At 42.3% G+C, this 19211-nt stretch overlaps 1 protein-coding gene across 3 annotated transcripts in view; it reads right to left on the bottom strand.

Annotated features, from left to right (window-relative positions):
- Nucleotides 1–19211, bottom strand: part of cblb (Cbl proto-oncogene B, E3 ubiquitin protein ligase) — a 222107-nt gene that overhangs the window by 51431 nt on the left and 151465 nt on the right. For all 3 annotated transcript variants that reach the window (XR_006769591.1, XR_006769592.1, XM_045716809.1), the window contains exons 11-12: nt 8930–9118; nt 3067–3432 (exon numbers count right to left, since the gene is read on the bottom strand). Coding sequence is in view for 1 of the 3 variants with exons in the window: in XM_045716809.1 (XP_045572765.1) it covers nt 3067–3432; nt 8930–9118 (555 nt within the window). In the remaining 2 variants the exon portion in view is untranslated. The remainder of the gene's footprint in view (nt 1–3066; nt 3433–8929; nt 9119–19211) is intronic.

Genomic DNA, 19211 nt, shown 5'->3' on the forward strand with positions numbered 1-19211 from the left:
TACTTTTACATTCTGTTCTATTTTGGACCATTATCTTTCATTTTAATAAATTCCACTTATGTGGAAGAAAAAGGTAATTCTGTTGTCATTGTGTGGGTGTCACGCCCTGATCTGTTTCACCTGTCCTTGTGCTTGTCACCACCCTCCGCCAGGTGTCGCCCATCTTCCCCATTATCCCCTGGGTACTTATACCTGTGTTCTCTGTTTGTCTGTTGCCAGTTCGTCTTGTTAGTCAAGTCAACCACCGGTTTGTCTCAGCTCCTGCTTTTCCCCAGTCTCCCTTTTTCTCACTCTCCTGGTTTTGACCTTTGCCTGTCCTGACTGAGCCTGCATCCCTGACCACTCTGCCTGCCCCTGACCCTTCCTGCCGTCCTGTGCCTTTACCACTACTCTGGATTACCGACCTCTGCCTGACCTGACCCTGAGCCTGCCTGCCGTCCTGTACCTTTGCCCCACTACTCTGGATTACCGACCTCTGCCTGACCTGACCCTGAGCCTGCCTGCCGTCCTGTGCCTTTACCACTACTCTGGATTATCAACCCCTGCCTGCCTTGACCTGTCATTTGCCTGCCCCTGTTGCTGTAATAAACATTGTTACTTCAACACAGTCTGCATTTGGGTCTTACCTGAAACGTGATAGTGGGTCTATCATATAGTTTCCTAATAAGGTAGATATAACTTTTAACCTGTTTATGCTTATTACATGGTACACATTCAGTCTCATGGTATATCTTACCCCTATATCGTTCATGGGCGTACTGACTCATAGTGATACACATACAGTGTCCTGTAGGCTTACATGCTACCCATACACCCCCTTCTCCACTACTGCCACTCATCTATATATATAAGCCCCACCTGATAGAACCCATGTCTTATCTGTCTATCAGTACTAGCCTAGTTAAAGTCATAACAAAGCTGCCTGAAGAAAGAGGGGTCACACAAACTAGCCATTATCACTCCAATAATTCACCAAGGTGTCTCCAGCTGTCTTGGACATTTAACATGATTTGAACTCTAAATACCTACATATTAAACCCATTCAGAACAGTGGGTGTGATATTTCAATCCTGGTGTGAAGTCCCGCCCCCTCATAAATCACAAGATTTGGCAACTAAGCATTTTTAGAGATAAACTGTCCAGACCCACTTCATCAGCCCCTCCCCACCAATACACACAGACACGCAACCCCCCCCCCTCCTGACTAGCCCATCACAACTTCAAGCATTCTCACAGGTTAAGGAATTTGGACAATGGGGTGTAAGCTTCATACCCAGACGTCACCCTGGCCTTGCATGTCCGGACGCATCTCTGCCCCAGAGGCTCCATACAACCCATACACTAGCCCTTGACCAGAACACACACACACACACACAAACACACAAACACTGATAGACACACAAAGACACAGAGAAACAGACATACGCAAACTGGGGTAAAAACGTGGGGGTAAATAAAACATTAATGTTTTGTATTATGTTGTATAGTTTTAATCTCCAAATAATTCTCTGGTTATTAATACATTTTCCAGACCCACATCAGCAGCCCTCCCCACTAATACAGATGCTGAAACTAGCCCAGTGGTTAATTAAGAGCATTGGGACAGTAACTGAAAGGTCACTGGTTCGATCCCCGAGCCAATGTGCCATTGAGCAAGGCATTCAACCCTAATTTCTCCAGTATCTCACTCTGGATAAAAGCTTCTGCTAAATTACTAAAATGTAAATGTAAAAATGCACACAGACTCACTGCATGTACCTGCTGTGCCAAGGGGGCACAGGAGTAAATAACTGTATCATCCGCGTAGAGATGAATGATACAGATAGACCAATATTATTTATATAAATAGTGACGAGAACAGGGCACAAAATCGATCCCTGCGGCACACCTTTCGTAATATCGAGGAAACCACATTTGATATCTTCAGTAAGCACACATTTTGTCCTGTCCGTTAGATAGTTCTTGAACAAATTGCAAGATGCCTGATCTAGGCCTATTTCAGACAAGCTTTGAACAAGTCAGAAATGGTCAAATGTATCAAATGCCGTGGACAGGTCAATAAATAAGGCAGCACAATGATTTTTATGGTCTATAATGGCACATATCTAAGACAAGTGTAGCCACTGAAATAGTGCTATGTACAGGTCTAAAACCAGCTTGGTGCTCATTAAGAAGTTGAAAAAGTTGTAAGCTGAGAGTTGGCCAGGGAGTGTAAAACTTTGATAAGGCAAGACAACTTGTAAATTGGACAGTAGTTATCCAAGTCAGAAGGATTGCCTCCATTGTGTAGGGGGAGGACTTGTGCCGTTTTCCAGATCTTAAGGATAACCCCAGAAAACAATGGAGTTAAAAATATAGGTTAATGATTCTGCAATAACTGGGGCAGAAAGCTGCTGCAAAAAGGGATCAAGTGACTCAGCCCCAGTGGATTTTTTTCAATAACCCACTATTTACTAATCCATTAGAAAGGCGTTTACTGTGTGGAGTTATTATAAAGTGTTACCTATTGTTAGAATAACAACAATATGCCCCTCTGATGTGTTTGTTTGTTTGTGGGTGTATTTGAGAGAGTTAAAATGAGTGAGCGAGAGATACACAGAACAAATGTGAATATCAGCTAATATTCAGCAAACCACTTTTCTATGTTGCAAATGCATAAATCAACTCAATCATCTCACAAACCCCAACACTTGCAAGAACAGTCACTGTTGTGGTGAATGGCGCACAGTACTACATAGAGCCATGACTACATGGAACTCTATTCCACATCAAGTAACTGATGCAAGCAGTAAAATTAGATATAAAAACCAGATACAATTACACCTTATGGAGCAGCGGGGACCGTGAAGAGACACGAACACAGGCACAGACACATGCATACACACACACGATAACATTCGCACTATACACACACGTATACATGGATTTTGTGTTGTAGATATGTGGTAGTAGAGTAGTGGCCTGAGGGCACACACTTAATGTGTTGTGAAATCTGTTGTGAATGTATTGTAATGTTTTAAAAATGTTGTATAACATGTGCGCTAACAGAACCCTAGTAATATTTACCTTGGGGTTCTCCATGAGGGCCTCTATTCTGGGATGCGAGCCGCCAATGCCTGCATCCGCCAAGGGCCAGCTGAGTGGTCTACCGTTGCCATCAGAGGGGGCAGAGTGGGCCAGCTTGGAGGAGCGGTCAGCCCCAGTCCCCGTTTTGTGGGGGTCCACCATCGGGCTCTCTTTGGGGCACCAGGCCTCAGGGGGTAGCGTGGGGTCACAGGGCATGCCGTTGGTGGAGGAGGGGACCAAGGAGACACATCCATCTGGTGGGATGGGTGGTGGGCGCTCAGGAGGTGGTGGGGGCGGAGGGTCCCTCTTGGGGGGCGGGGGAGCAGGCAAAGGCTTGTCTTGCTTTCTGGCCAGCCCTGGAGAGGACTTGGGGAGGAGGGCATGTGTTCATTTTACACTACACAGAAATAAACAGTGTTGAAGCAGGATGACATATCAATCAAATGTATTTTATGAAGGAAGCATGTTGTTTTACTTCACACACACATGCCTGCACGCACACACACACATCCTTTGATTGTTTGCTGTTGTATTTGTGCTGTTGCTAGTGTCTTCTGTCTATGTTATTTCTGTCTTACATTGTTTTTAGTTTTTATATATCAGTCCTATGTCTGAGGTGGTTAAGGGCAATTTTTGTGATGTCTCCTGGTATGGCAAACACGGCTGTAGCCTTGTCACCTTCCACCGCAAATGTGCAAGGCCGATATCGGCGGATGCGGTAGATTGAGACACAGCCCATGCAAAAAAAACAGATATCACTAGTTTTAAAAGACAGATTTTTCTGGCCATTTTTTATTATGCTCATTCAATTTCTGCCCGGGCGCACACATCGATTCTAGGGGATACCCAGCCTGAAACCCCAAAGAGCAAGCAATGCAGAGGCAGAAGCTCACTGGCTAGGAAAAACTCCCTAGAAGGCAGGTACCTAGCTAGAAACCTAGAGAGGAACCAGGCTCCGAGGGATGGCATCAACCAGCACCAAAACATTCAACTTTAAAGAATTCTGGAGATCATTCCACAAGTTGCAAAAAAACTTTACGCAGATCTACCTAACTCAGTGGAGACCGAAGGGATCTCCAGAGTTTGCCATCCCTATGATCGGGTCTGGTGACACATATGGCTGAGGTTTGCACAAGAGGGCTTTATAAACAAAAATAGAGCAGAGCATTTGTATTTATATTTGTATTTAAAGATCCTCAGTAGTGATAAAGTCAATCTCTCCTCCACTTTAAGCCATTGACATGCATATTATTAATGTTACCTCTCTGTGTACATTTAGGGGCTAGCTGTGCTGCTCTGTTCTAAACCAATTGTAATTTTCCTAAGTACCTCTTTGTGGCACCTGACCACACAACTGAACAGTGTCCAGCTGCAGGACCTGCCTTGTTGATAGTGTTGTTAAGAAGGTAGAGTGACACTTTATTATGAACAGACTTCTCACCATCTTAGCTACTGTTGTATCAATATGTTTTGACCATGACAGTTTACAATACAGGGTTACTCCAAGCAGTTAAGTCACCTCAACTTGCTCAATTTCCACATGATTTATTAAAATATTTAGTTGAGGTTTAGGGTTTAGTGAATGATTTGTCCCAAATACAATGCCACCCATTCTGAAACTAACTGCAGCTCTTTGTTAAGTGTTGCAGTGATTTCAGTCTCTGTAGTAGCTGACGTGTGTTGAGTCATCCTCATACATAGACACACTGGCTTTACTCAAGGCCAGTAGGCATGTCATTAGTAAAGATTGAAAAAAGTAAGGGGCCTAGCTGCCCTGGGGAATTGCTCATTCTACCTGCATTGATCTATGAGATTTAAAGAGGGCCAACATACTTTCTGATACAGAATGCAGTGATGTGTAATGAACCTATCGCACGTAATAAAATGTGATAAACTTTTCCTATAAAGGAAGCCCACTTATTAACTAACTCATCAATATGCTTTTTGAAAGATAGCTTTTTGTCAATCCAGATACCCAGATATTTATAAGCAGGGACACGATCAATCCAATATACATAAGCATAAATCATCAGATAAATGTTTAAGCTTTTTGAAAAATAACATATACTTAGTTTAGCATCACTTAACCCTTTACACTTGTGGGAATTGGCCTATATGGATAGGGCTAAATTGAGAAGTTTCTTACAGAATAAATAGGAAATGCATACACATAACCATGGTAGCAATTGAAAGGAACAGTTTGGGAATAATGGGAAAATGATTAGATCAAAGGTGAGTACACAACACTTCACCTGACACAAGACTGAATCAAAACATTGCACTGTTTGACATTTACTGTACTTTTATCCACATTTGTTGATAACGAAATCTGAAAAGACTCAGGATACATTCAGTAACATGATAAGACTATTTCTGGAAAATGTGGGGTAGGTGCAACATAAGACAAAAACATTACAAGGATTTGAGTAGAAGACTAACTACTTTTTTTTTATCTACTGTTTTGAGAGCTCCTGACTGTGCTGTTAAGAAAATAGAGCAAGCACACTTGTAGTTGTTCTGTTTGGAACACAACCCTCTATCCCCGCCATCACACAATCACTGTTTTTGTTTACTAAAGTCCATTATCAATCGCAATTTGGGTCAGGTGGGCATAATTGCAAAGCCTGTTATATTGCCACATAACTAGCTAAGTTATAGAATATGATATTACAGATATTACAGTTCAGAGAAACAGATGGGGATTTTTGTGTGCATAGAAAGGAGTCATGAGTGCATTCAGGTGAATTTACTTCACAATAAAAAAACAGGCTCATTCTATTCAGAACATCAGGATGCCATGTCATTTTGTAACTGTACATAAAACGTAGTGATAATAAACATTAACACTGTATATGACATGAGTTTTATGATTTGGAAATGTGATGTGCACATTTGGACTGACGGGTGTTTGGCTTTTTTTATCAAAGCAGCATTTATTATAATCCTCAACATCTCATCTTACAAAATACATAATGTAATCTAAATGTACAGCATTTTCCTCATTCAGACAACAAACATTTTTCAAAATTTACCCAATTACCGCGAAGGATGGGGTAACTTCTTGTCCCGCGCGGTGCTCAAGTTCAGAACGGGTGTCAGTCAAAACCCATACAGCGCTGATGATGCGCAGAGCCAGAGCTCTGACGTCATGTATAGCATGTTACTGTACAGCCACTACGTCCAAATTTAGAAGCTTAGTAGTGCCCAAATCTGCCATTTTCAACGTGTATATAGGTACGAGTGTTAGAAATATAAAATATATAGCTAAGTGAAAAATTCCAATCTGGTTTTCATGCCCACCACAGCACAGAGACAGCCTTAGTTAAAGTGGTAAATTATCTTTAAGCCAACACAGATGCCAAACAGCTCTCTGTCCTTGTACTCTTTGATTTAAGCGCTGCATTCAACACTGTTGACCATGATGTCCTTCTGGACAGACTGGAGAGGTGGGTTGGCCTCTATGGTCCAGTTCTAAATTGGTTTAGGACCTATTTAACCGGTCAAGAGTTTTTTGTCACCAATTGTGAACATAACCCAGAGAAAATAGATATCACATGTGGAAAGTTATTGCAAGGTTCAATTTTGGGTCTGGTACTGTTCAGTTTATATATGTACCCCTTGGCAGTGTTATCAGCGAGCATGACATTGACTTTCACTGCTACACAACTTTACATTTCTGTGTCCCCAGAGGTTTTTAGCTCCACGGATAAATTATTAGACTGTATTAGTGATTTAAATACTTGGATGGCTCACAACTTCCTCCAGCTAAATCAAGACAAGGCCGAGGTACTTATTATTGGAGCCAAAGCACAGAGAGAGAATCTGGCAGCAGATTTTAATTCACAGGCAATAAAGATAAAACACCAGGTAAAAAACCTAGGTGTCATTTTAGATTCTGAACTCAATTTCGAATCCCACATTAGGAATGTGACCAAAATAGCTTTTTACCACATGATGAACATTGCCAAGGTGCGGCCGTTTCTCTCTCAGGCTGATACAGAGAGACTCATCCATGCTTTTATTACAAGAAGGCTTGACTACTGTAACATGCTGACCAGACCGGACACGTCGCGTGCGTGAGCGTTGCAAAATAAATGTCGAATGTTAATGTTATCAATGTTATTCAGTTATTATTATTCAATTATTGTACCCACACTGCTCGCGCGCGCCAACGAAAGTCTGCGTTGCCAAGGGCTAAAATAGATTTCATTCCTATTTCTGATGCAGATCGCGCTGCAAGTCCTGCCTCTCCCATCTCCTCATTGGTTTATAGAAGTAGCTACCCACGTGCCATCTCCTCATTGATTATACCCACGTGGGTGATTGAAAGATGAACTGTTTTGCCGGTCGTCGTGGCAATACTACAAAAGTTTAGATGCCAATCACCATACAAGTTAAAAGATGAAAAAGCCTGGAAGGAGGAGAGATGACTAGAAACGATTCGGTTGACCGTTTTATGTGTGGATTAATTGTCGGAGCAGAGGACCTTGTGCATTTCAGGTAAAATAACAACTCAATGTTTATATCCCAGGACAAATTAGCTAGCAACAGCAAGCTAGCTAAATAGGACAAATTAGCTAGCATGTGCAAGCTAGCTAGCTAAATTGCCATAAATGTTTAATGCTTTTCAACCTGTCCCCAAATTAATGTAATTGGTTCAGAGTTTGTTTTGATATTTTAACCTGCGTGTCGTTATCGCGTTTGGTGTGGGGGGACAAAATAAATGTATGTACGATGGCGCACGCACGCTGCCGGTTTGGGTTCCGTGTAATGCTCTGCTGTCTGGTCTACCCAAGAAAGCCATTGGTCAACTACAAAACATACTGAATTCTGCAGCACGGGTACTGACCAAGACTACCAGAGAACCTGAGGGGGCCCGAAACTGTGGACATTTTTAAAAGAGATCTTAAAACAAACCTTTTTAGCGTTGTTTTTGTTAGGGTGCTTTTTTTGTCTTTCAGTTTTTATTGTTATTCTATTGTTTTTTGAGGAGTAGATATTTCAGTTTTTTATTTATGTATTTTCCTGTGAAGCGCATTGCGTTGCATTCATGTCTGAAATGTGCTCTAAAAATAAAGCTTGATTTCAAAACGTATAAAACACTGAAGCACTGTATCGTCAGTCCAAACTTTCCGGTTCCTACTTCCTGGTCGAATTCTGTTGATGGAGTGAGCTCAAAAGTGAGCCAAAAGAGTTTGGGTCAGCACAATAGTATGAAAAGGGTGTCGATGTGGAGTGCAAACCTGCAGTTTGAGATTTTCACTGTGCCCTACAATCACACCTGCAACCCTGTACATGTGACTATTAGACAATCTGAATCTGAATCAATACCTCTTTGGTGTGCTGAACGAGAAACAATAGATCACACAGGGTTTAGGCTGTACACCCCATAGACATATGGTACATCCTGATGGGTTCTGAGTTCTAAACTTGAAAATATGAAGTATCCTTATTCATGTCACTGAGGGAGAGAGGGGAATGTAGAACGTTTACATTGTGTCAGGATATATTACTGTTAGCCATCAGGGATCCAATGGGAGGAGAATGGCCACAGTCTGGTACAAGTCAACAGGACAGCCGTGAGTTGGGGAGGAGTGAGGAATTTGGGCAGAGGTCAGCTTAGATGAAGTGAGGAAGAACAGATATCACTAATCTTCTGTGTAGCAACAGTTGTGTATTGGCTGTTCAGATGTGTAAGGAGAGGGCTCAGCATAAGAGAAAGGGTTGAATACCAGTACTTGTGTGAATATGTTCTTTGTCTGTTCAGCTGTCTGACCCTTTGGGTGAATAAACTTGGTTTGAGCTTTTATAGTTGTCCGTCGGTTTGTACCCTGTTATTTAGAACCTAACAACCCTGACCCACCTTTGGGGAGCTGGAGGGGCTGGCAGAGGGGGATCGGATGACGCCCTTCTGGATGAGGTCCAGGCGAGGGGGTACGGGGGGCAGGCTGAGGTGCTGGATGCTGAGGGTCTCAGCATGGCCTTTCCTCCTCTGGGCCACCGGGGAGGAGTTTGGCGACATCACGGGGGAGTTCTGCTGTTCGGCACACTGCTGATATGGAAAGAACAAAACAACAAGTTCAGGTTTTTAATAATACCCATGTGGCAGTCATAGACACTGAAATACATGGATGTAACATTTATAACAGGGTTTGTGTTAGCCGGATTTTGGACTATAAAAATGATGAAAAGCAGATTAAAAAAAACTGCCGCTGGCCAACTGTCCCAAAAAAAGAAGGAAAAATCCTGTTATAAAATCTTTTTTTTTTTTTGGCCTATTCATTGATGGAAATAACAGTCGATGGAAATACATTTGACCGGTCACGCTTATCGGTCTATAGGTTAATTTGCATCATTTAGTGTTATTAAATTGGTGCATGTGTATTTTTGTTAGTTGTTATGTTTATCACATGTGCACGAGAGCTCCTGCTACAGCTTCTCAAACAGCTCATTGGTTGCTGCTGGAGTGAAACGTGCTTTTATGCCATCCGTTTTGTCACCAAAGCCCCATATACTACCCACCACTACGACCTGTATGCTCTCATTGGCTGGCCCTCGCTACATATTAGTCGCCAAACCCACTGGCTTCAGGTTATCTATAAGTCTTTGCTAGGTAAAGCACCGTCTTATCTCAGCTCACTGGTCACCATAGCAACACCCACCCGTAGCACGCGCTCCAGCAGATATATTTCACTGGTCACCCCCAAAGCCAACACTTCCTTTGGCTGCCTTTCCTTCCAGTTCTCTGCTGCCAATGACTGGAACGAATTGCAAAAATCACTGAAGCTGGAGACTTATATCTCCCGCACTAACTTTAAGCATCAGCTGTCAGAGCAGCTTACCGATCACTGTACCTGCACACAGTCAATCTGTAAATCGCACATCCAACTACCTCATCCCCATATTGTTATTTATCTTCTTGCTCTTTTGCACCCCAGTATCTCTACTTGCACATCATCATCTGCACATCTATCACTCCAGTGTTAATGCTAAATTGTAATTATTTCGCCACTATGGCCTATTTATTGCCTTACCTCCCTAATCTTCTACATTTGCACACACTGTACATAGATTTTTCTATTGTGTTATTGACTGTACATTGTTTATGTGTAACTCTGTTTTGTTGTTTTTGCCGCACTGCTTTGCTTTATCTTGGCCAGGTCGCAATTGTAAATGAGAACTTGTTCTCAACTGGCCTACCTGGTTAAATAAAGGTGAAATTCAATAATGTAAAAAATTATACCAAGCGTGTGCAAAGCTGTCATCAAGGCAAAGAGTTGCTACTTTGAAAAATCTTAAATATAAAATATATTTTGGTTTGTTTAACACTTTTTTGGTTACTACATGATTCCATATGTGTTATTTCATAGTTTTGATGTCTTCACTATTATTCTACAATGTAGAAAATAGTACAAATAAAGAAAAACCCTGGAATGAGTAAGTGTTTCCAAACATTTGACTGGCACTGTAAGTGCTGAGGCAAACTCGGCATTCCGGGGTTGGATGACACTTACTCTATAGCTAATCAGCAAATTGTAGCATTAGCCACTTAATCACCAGAGTCCGTAGCATTGAACAGAATTCTTTCTCTTCCTGGCACAGCATGATGTTTCATGACATGACAAGTACTGTTTTGAATCCTGAAATGTGGCATTTCTGAGATTGCGCTGACTTTACTTTTTTTTAATACCAGAGAGCAATTGAACTGACGCTACATTTTTTTTAATACCAGACAGCAATTGAACTGACAGAATGCTTAGTAACTCATCATAGTTTGACAAGACCTGCATAAAAAAAACACAAAATACAACTATCATCTTCTGTGATTCTGACACACAACTTCAACGTCCTGCATATTTAGTTAGTAGATAAGTAGATAAATGGCAGTAGTCCATTTAATTAATTACTGGGTAATTCTACTTGGCAGCTCGTGAGTTAAGGTGAGTGAGCACTGAGGCCATAGTCACACTTTGTCCAAGATCACACTTTTAGACCGTTAAACATTGGCGATAGCAAAGGTCCATTTTCGAGACGTTCTCGAGAGTTATCGATTCTCGAGAGACAATACTGTTGTGTAAACTTGCGAAATTATCACGTCTCCAGTGCCCCCCTCCAGTGTAAAAAGAATTGTGTCAAACTCAATACTCCTACAGTATAAATGGTGATAGCAGAGCAATGTTTTTGAAACAGCTAAAATTGTTTTACCTGAAAGTGCAGTAACAGCCTGTTACATTCTGAAATTGTCACAGTAGCTGCTGTCAGAAGGCTGCACTGAGCCACGTAAAACTATGGAAGCCCATATTCAGCCACCATTTTTTTTTATGTCAATACTATCTAAAAATGTTTAGATACGTAAGTCAAAATGCTGAGATAGTAAATCATACAAATAGAAGAATGTTTTTTCATTTCTAACATTGTAATTTCAGAGGTGGCACAACAAGTCCCAGAGTGGTGGGGGTAAATGTCTTTCCTCGGGCCCAGAATTTTTCCTTATCTGGTAGCCTAACCTAACCAAGTAAAACTCCAAGTATGACATAGGAATAAATCACCTGTAAAAAAACAGTTTGATACAGGCTATGATGGGATCAGAATTTTTCTAATGGTTAAAAAAAAATCCTGGAAAGGATGAAAACATAAAAATCCTGTCAAACAAATCATGAGGCAACTCAGTCTAAACAACATTACTTTGTCCCTCTTTCCAACGCTTTTGTGTCAATATTTTTTATTAAACCAAGTCAATTGTGGTGGGGCAAATGCCAGCGGCCCTGCTGCTAGCTAGCTAACAGTAAACTTTAACTTGCAATGAAAACAACTTTCTGACAAAATTAGAAATGTATCAAACTGTAACTAGACTCTTACCCGTATACATGGATGAAAGCTTCACGGCAGACTGCAACCCCTTTCATTAAATAAGATGTCCTGTGTCATTTCCATTTTCTTTGTACAGCATACTTGGCCCGTTGTGTCAAGTCACTCTGGTTCAAATCGGCTGATTCATTTTCAGAGTCAGAGAGAGTCAGCATGGTATGATTGTCCCCTGAAAGTAATCCATCAAAGTAATCCATCACATCCCTTCTTCCCACTGACCTTTGTCGATAGAGCCTGATATATTCAGGGCAGCAATATTATTGAGAGCAGCAGCAACACATTTGCATTTGGCAATGTTATCTCTTTCGAAAAAACTGCAGTAGAAAGGAATATCTACACATAACGAGCAGCTCGTTTTACAGACAGAAGATGCTACACGACAGACCAATCCGAAACTCATCTCTCTCCAGCCCATTCATTATATCAGCCAATCATGATGAGAGGAAAGGTTCCTGTCTTTTTCTGTGGCTAAACCAACTAGGCTCGTAACTTAACAACTTTATTCGTATTTACAGATGGCATACAAGTTCGTTATTAAGGCACATGAAAGTTCAAGAAGGCATTTTGATAAAAAAAACTTAAATAAACATTTAAACACCTCTCCTGCGAAGTCGTGACTTGCGACATACGCCTAGTTTCCTGAAACTAGTCACATATTATCCATGTCCTTGTTCAGCCATGACTCGTGAAAGATAGGATATTACAGCACTTTACGTCCTGTTGATAGTATAGTCTCAAATAGAGCTCGTCCAGTTTGTTATCCAATGATTGTACATCCGCCAATAATCATTTCATCAGGGTGCCCGCAAGTCGGCCTCTCTTACGCAGCCTGTTTCTTTACCGTGTCTCGGGGACTTATGGGCTCCCGAGTGGCGCAGCTGTCTAAAGCACTGCATCTCAGTGCTCGAGGTGTCACTATAGTCATCCTGGTTTGAATCCAGTCTGTTTCACATCCGGCCGTGATTGGGAGTCCCATAGAGTCCAAATAGGAATTTGTTCTTAACTGACTTGCCTAGATAAAGGTAAAAAAATTTAAAAATAATTTTTAAAAAAAACAATTAAGGCCTGGTCCAGGGTGTGCAGTATGTCCTGCGCCTCTGACTCATTGAAGGAGAAATCTTCACCAAAAATCGAGCTTAGTGAATGCTGCTCTGATGTCCAGAAGCTCTTTTCGGTCATCGGAAATGATGGCGTATACATCATGTTCAAAAAAAGTTAATCAGCAAAAAAACACAAAATAGAAGAATTGGTCAGGAACCTGTAAAATGGCTTCTATCCATTGGCTTCTATCACCATTATTCAAGACAGCGCTTTCATTTCCTTTTGTATAAAAATAAAGTATATTTAAGCCAATGGAAAGAAAAGTGTGCCTTCAGATGGAGTCGGTAAAGATTATAAAGTGGTACCTCACAGAGTGTCTTTCGAGGTCTGTTTCTTGGAACATTGTTCCAAAATTAGACCTTCACCAGACCACAGTGAAAAGGTCAGCTGCTGAGAATAAGATGGATGAGCTTCGTTCGAGAGTCTCCTATCAGAGAGACTTGAAAAGCTGCAATATTATATGCCTTGCAGAGACGTGGCTGGATGACTATGTATGTATAACTCAGTGGTTTCTCCATGTAGCGGCACGATTGGATGAAGGTGGATTTGGAGTCCAAAGGGGGATGGGTGTTTCTGGTGGGAAGAGTCTGTAACGTGGGGAGACTTAAAACCGTTCTACCACACTTTTACCAACATGTCTTCTGTGCCACTAGGGACGCTAAAACTCTAGATCACTTTTATTCTACTCACAGAAATGCATGCAAGGCCCTCCCTCATCCTCCCTTCAGCAAATCTGTCCACGAATCTATTCTCCTGCTTCCTGTTTACAAACAAAAGCTCAAACAGGAAGTACCAGTTCTGTGCTTAATATGGCAGTGGGACTACGAGACTATTTCGCTAGTACACACTGGGATATGTTCCGGGATTCTTCCGATAACATTGAGGAGTTTACCACATCAGTTGCGGGCTTAATCAATAAATGCAGTGACTATACAGTATGGAAACCAAAAACCATGGATAACAGGCAATATCCTAGCTGGGCTAAAGGCTAGAGCTTACAATGAATGTGACACGGATATGATACAAGAAAGCCCACTACGACTTCCGATGAGACATCAAACATGCAAAAGTACAATTTCGGAGAAATTTGGAATCCTATTACACCGGCTCCGACGCTCATCGTATGTGGCAGGGCTTGCAGATGATAATGGATTACAAAGGGAAACCGAGTCATAAAATGCCTAGTGATGCAGGAATACACCGCTGAGTCTTGCATGAAAGCCACTGTTGTTCCGGATGACTGTGTGATCTCGCTCTCGGTGTGAGTAAAACCTTTAAACAGGTCAACACTCACAAGGTCGCCGGGCCAGACCGAATATCAGTGCGCATTCTCAAAGCATGTACAGACCAGCTGGTAAGTGTCTTCTCTGACATTTTTCATCCCCCTTTGTCCCAGTCTGTAATCCCAACATGTTTCAAGCTAGCCAACATTGTCCCTGTTCCCAAGAACTCCAAGGTAACCTGCCTAAATCACTATCCCCCTGTAGTTGAACACCTCCCTCTGCAAATAGATCCTGGACTTCCTGACGGGCCGGCCCTAGGTGGTGAGGGTAGGCAACAACACCTCCGCTACGCTGACCCACAACACGGAGGCCTCACAACCCTGTCGACCCACGACTGTATAGCCATGCACGACTCCAAAACCATCATCAAGTTTGCTGACAACACGACGGGGGTAGGCCAGATTACCGACGGCGATGAGACAGCAGTGTGGTACAAGGACAACAACCTCTTGCTCAACGTCAGTAAGACCAAGGAGCTGATCGTGGACTACAGGAAAAAGAGGGGAGAGCACGCCCCCATCTACATTGTTGAGGCGGTAGTGGAGCAGGTACAGAGCTTCAAGTTTCTTGGCGTCCACATCATTAAGGACTTAACATGGTCCACACACACCTGCACAGTAGTGAAGAGGGCACGACAGCTCCTCTTCCCCCTCAGGAGGCTGAAAAGATTTGGCATGGTCCCTCTTATCCACAAAAAGTTCTACAACTGCACCATCGAGAGCATCTTGACTAGCATCTTGACCACTTGGTTTGGTAAATGCACCTCCCTCAACCGCAAAGCGCTACTGAGGGTGGTGCGGACTGCCCAGTATTTCACTGGGGCCGAGCTCCCTGCCATCCAGGACTTCCATATCAGGCGTGTCAAAGGAAGGCCCAAAACATTTCCAAAGACTCCAGACACCCAAGCCATAGACTGTTCATTCTACTACCATCCGGCAAACGGTACTGGAGCATCAGCTCTTGGACCAACAGGCTCCGAGACAGCTTCTACGTCCAAGCCATAAGATAAGACTGCTAAATAGCTAATTCAATGGTTACCCGGAATATCTGCACTGACTCAATGCACACTCGCAAGACTTTATATATACACATTACAGTGCCTTCGGAAAGTATTCAGACCCCTTGACTTTTTATGCATTTTGTTACGTTACAGACTTAACCTAAAATGGATGAGAAAAAAAACCCATCAGCAATCTACACATAATACCCCATAATGACAAAAAGCAAAAACAGGTTTTTAGACATTTTTGCAAATTTAGAATAAAAAAATAGAAATACATCATTTACATAAGTATTCAGACCCTTTGCTATGAGACTCGAAATTGAGCTCAAGTGCTTCCTGTTTCCATTAAACATCCTTGAGAGGTTTCTACAACTTAATTGGAGTCCACTTGTGGTAAATTCAATTGATTGAACATGTTTTGGAAAGGCACACACCTGTATATATAAGGTCCCACAGTTGACAGTGCATAAAAACCAAGCCATGAGCTCGAAGGAATTGTCCATAGAGCTCCAAGACAGGATTGTGTCGAGGCACAGATCTGGGGAAGGGTACCAGCATGATGGTGGCAGCATCATGCTGTGGGGATGTTTTTCAGCAGCAGGGACTGAGAGACTAGTCAGGATTGAGGCAAAGATGAACGGAACAAAGTACAGAGAAATCCTTGATGAAAACCTGCTCCAGAGCGCTCAGGACCTCAGACTGGGGCGAAGGTTCACCTTCCAAAAGGACAACGACCTGAAGCACACAGCCAAGACAATGCAGGAGTTATCATGACACAAGGCGAGACCCAGATGCAGACAAAGGAGGCAGATGGTTGGAGTCTAAAATATTTATTAATCCAATAGGGTAAGGCAAAAGAATGGTCGTGGACAGGCAAAAGGGTCAAAACCAGTTCAGAGTCCAAAAGGTACTGAAGGGCAGGCAGAATCAAGGTCAGGGCAGTCGGGAAAGTAGTCCAGAGTCAGGCAGGGGTCAAAACCAGAAAGACTATCAAAAAAAGAATAGCAAAAGAAGAACGGGAAAAACACGCTGGTTGACTTGACTAACATACAAGACGAACTGGCACAGAGAGACAGGAAACACAGGGATAAATACACTGAGGGAAAATAAGCGACACCTGAAGGAGGTGGAGACAATCACAGGAACAGGTGAAACAGATCAGGGCATGACATGAGTGGCTTCGGGACAAGTCTCTGAATGTCCTTGAGTGGCCCAGCCAGAGCCTGGACTTGAACATTTCTGGAGATTTAATACATTTTAGAATTAGGCTGTAACCTAAAAGAATTGGGAAAAGGCACTGTATATACACACTCACACACTACACAGACACTCTCACACAAAACCCCCACACACGCACAAAATACACACGCTTAGTGACACAACACATAGACACACACACACACTGCACAGTGATCTGGTACTGCCAGTGTACAGCTCCATTCATCAGTGTCAGAGAAAGGTGCTAAAAATGGTCAAAGACACCAGCCACCCAGGTCATAGACTGTTCTCTCTGCTACCACAGGGCAAGCAGCACCGATGCACCAAGTCTGGAACCAACAGGACCCTGAACAGTTTCTACCCCCAAGCCATAAGACCGCTGAACAGTTAGTTAACCTCTTGGCGTTCCCCTAGGATAGGGGGCGCTAAAGCGATTTTTGAAAAAAATTCGTGCCCATTTTAAACGGCCTCCTATTCAAACTCAGAAGCTAGGATATGCATATAATTAATACTTGTGGATAAAAAACACCCTAAAGTTTCTAAAACTGTTTGAATGGTGTCTGTGAGTATAACAGAACTCATATGGCAGTCAAAACCCCGAGACAGATGGAAACAGGAAGTGGAATTCTGAATTGCGAACTCAACTTCATCACGTTGCCTATTAATCACACCGTGAGCTATGGTTCATTGAGCACTTCCTATTGCTTCCACTAGATGTCCCCAGTCTTCACAAATTGGTTTGAGCCTTCTACTGTTAAAATTGAATGAATGAGACGCTGTGGAACGTGGTCACACGGAGAGGGCCAATTTACTCTTTTTGCCCCAACTCTTTTGGGATGGGTGTGTATATAGGCAAGTTGTCGTTGGGATGGGTGTGTATATAGGCAAGTTGTTGTTGGGATGGGTGTGTATATAGGCAAGTTGCCGTTGGGATGGGTGTGTATATAGGCAAGTTGACGTTGGGATGGGTGTGTATATAGGCAAGTTGTCGTTGGGATGGGTGTGTATATAGGCAAGTTGTCGTTGGGATGGGTGTGTACATAGGCAAGTTGTCGTTGGGATGGGTGTGTACATAGGCAAGTTGTCGTTGGGATGGGTGTGTATATAGGCACGTTGTCGTTGGGATGGGTGTGTACATAGGCAAGTTGACATTGGGATGGGTGTGTACATAGGCAAGTTGCCGTTGGGATGGGTGTGTACATAGGCAAGTTGCCGTTGGGATGGGTGTGTACATAGGCAAGTTGCCGTTGGGATGGGTGTGTACATAGGCAAGTTGCCATTGGGATGGGTGTGTACATAGGCAAGTTGACATTGGGATGGGTGTGTACTTAGGCAAGTTGTCGTTGGGATGGGTGTGTACATAGGCAAGTTGTCATTGTGATGAATGTGTATATAGGCAAGTCTTCGTTGTGCATTTATAAGTTATAATTTTTCTATTATTTCAAATGTATCTCTCTGCATTGTTGGGAAGTCCTACATGTTGCTTAGTCTACACATGTTGCTTGCGATGCATGTAACAAATACAATTTCATTTTATTCTTGTGTATTTTATTCCTGGTGTTACTATTTTTATTTGTATCATTATTTTTAAATTCTTTCTGTCCCTCTAATCAGGGGAATGGGACCCCAGGTGTGTGTGTGTGGATTCTCTGACCAAATTCTCTCCGTAAAATGTCATTCCTGAAGAACGTGTCTCAACTCCTGAAGGAGTTGTGAAACAAATATACTGTAAGTCACGCACAAATGGCAGATCGACGGAATGCAGCTCAAGAGACATGTCAGATCGCAACAAAGTTGTCTGACTTTAGGTTTGTGGTAGCACTTTATAATAACTTCACATAATAAAGCATTTATAATGGATTAGTAAATTGTTTATTTATCATTTATTAATCATTACTCCATTCATAAGATGTTTAATATAGATCCTTATAAACCATTAACTAATCATAATTCAAGTATTTTTGAATGGCCTCATCTAACGTGTGGGCTATTTATATTTTATGAATAGTCACCAGTGTCATTTCTCACAAAAAGAAGGACAAGCCATTCGTAGCAGTACCTGATGCTCCTTAAGATCTCAAAATAGTGTAAGGGAAAATGTTATGTTTGTGTTTTTCTAATAACCAAGTTGACTGGGTTCATGCAAGTGACTGATTGATCGTGCATGGGAGGGACCCTCACTATCAGTATAAGCAATTTGGCAGTACACCCAGAACATTGCTGTATGAGAACCAAAAGGGGGTATCTCAGTTTCAAGGTCTCAGCTTGGAGAGAAAAAGCATCATGAGGTATTGGTCAGTCACGTGCAGAAACCAAAGTTAATGATGAATAATGTCAATCGTGCTTATATTACTTTTTGTTTCGCGGTATATAAGAGAACTAACGGGACTGTTACAGCAGAGCTCCCGACCGACATGTACTATAGGGCATTAAGTTTGTTGGAACCTCTCCAGCTTGCTGATAATAAATAATGATTTATTTAATATTGACTTCAGGTGTCCCTGATGGTAATTTCCACGACAATTTGGCATCACTAACTGATGATTGATTCTGCCTGCTGAGTTTCCTGTGAGGGTCTGTGGAGGAAAACCGGTGGAGCGTTTTATGAAGGGTGAGGGAAATTCCCGTCTGACCAAAAGATAACGAGGACCCGCCCAGACCAGACCCTTACT

Source organism: Salmo salar, chromosome ssa04, assembly GCF_905237065.1.
Source record: "Salmo salar chromosome ssa04, Ssal_v3.1, whole genome shotgun sequence".
Classification (NCBI taxonomy): domain Eukaryota; kingdom Metazoa; phylum Chordata; class Actinopteri; order Salmoniformes; family Salmonidae; genus Salmo; species Salmo salar.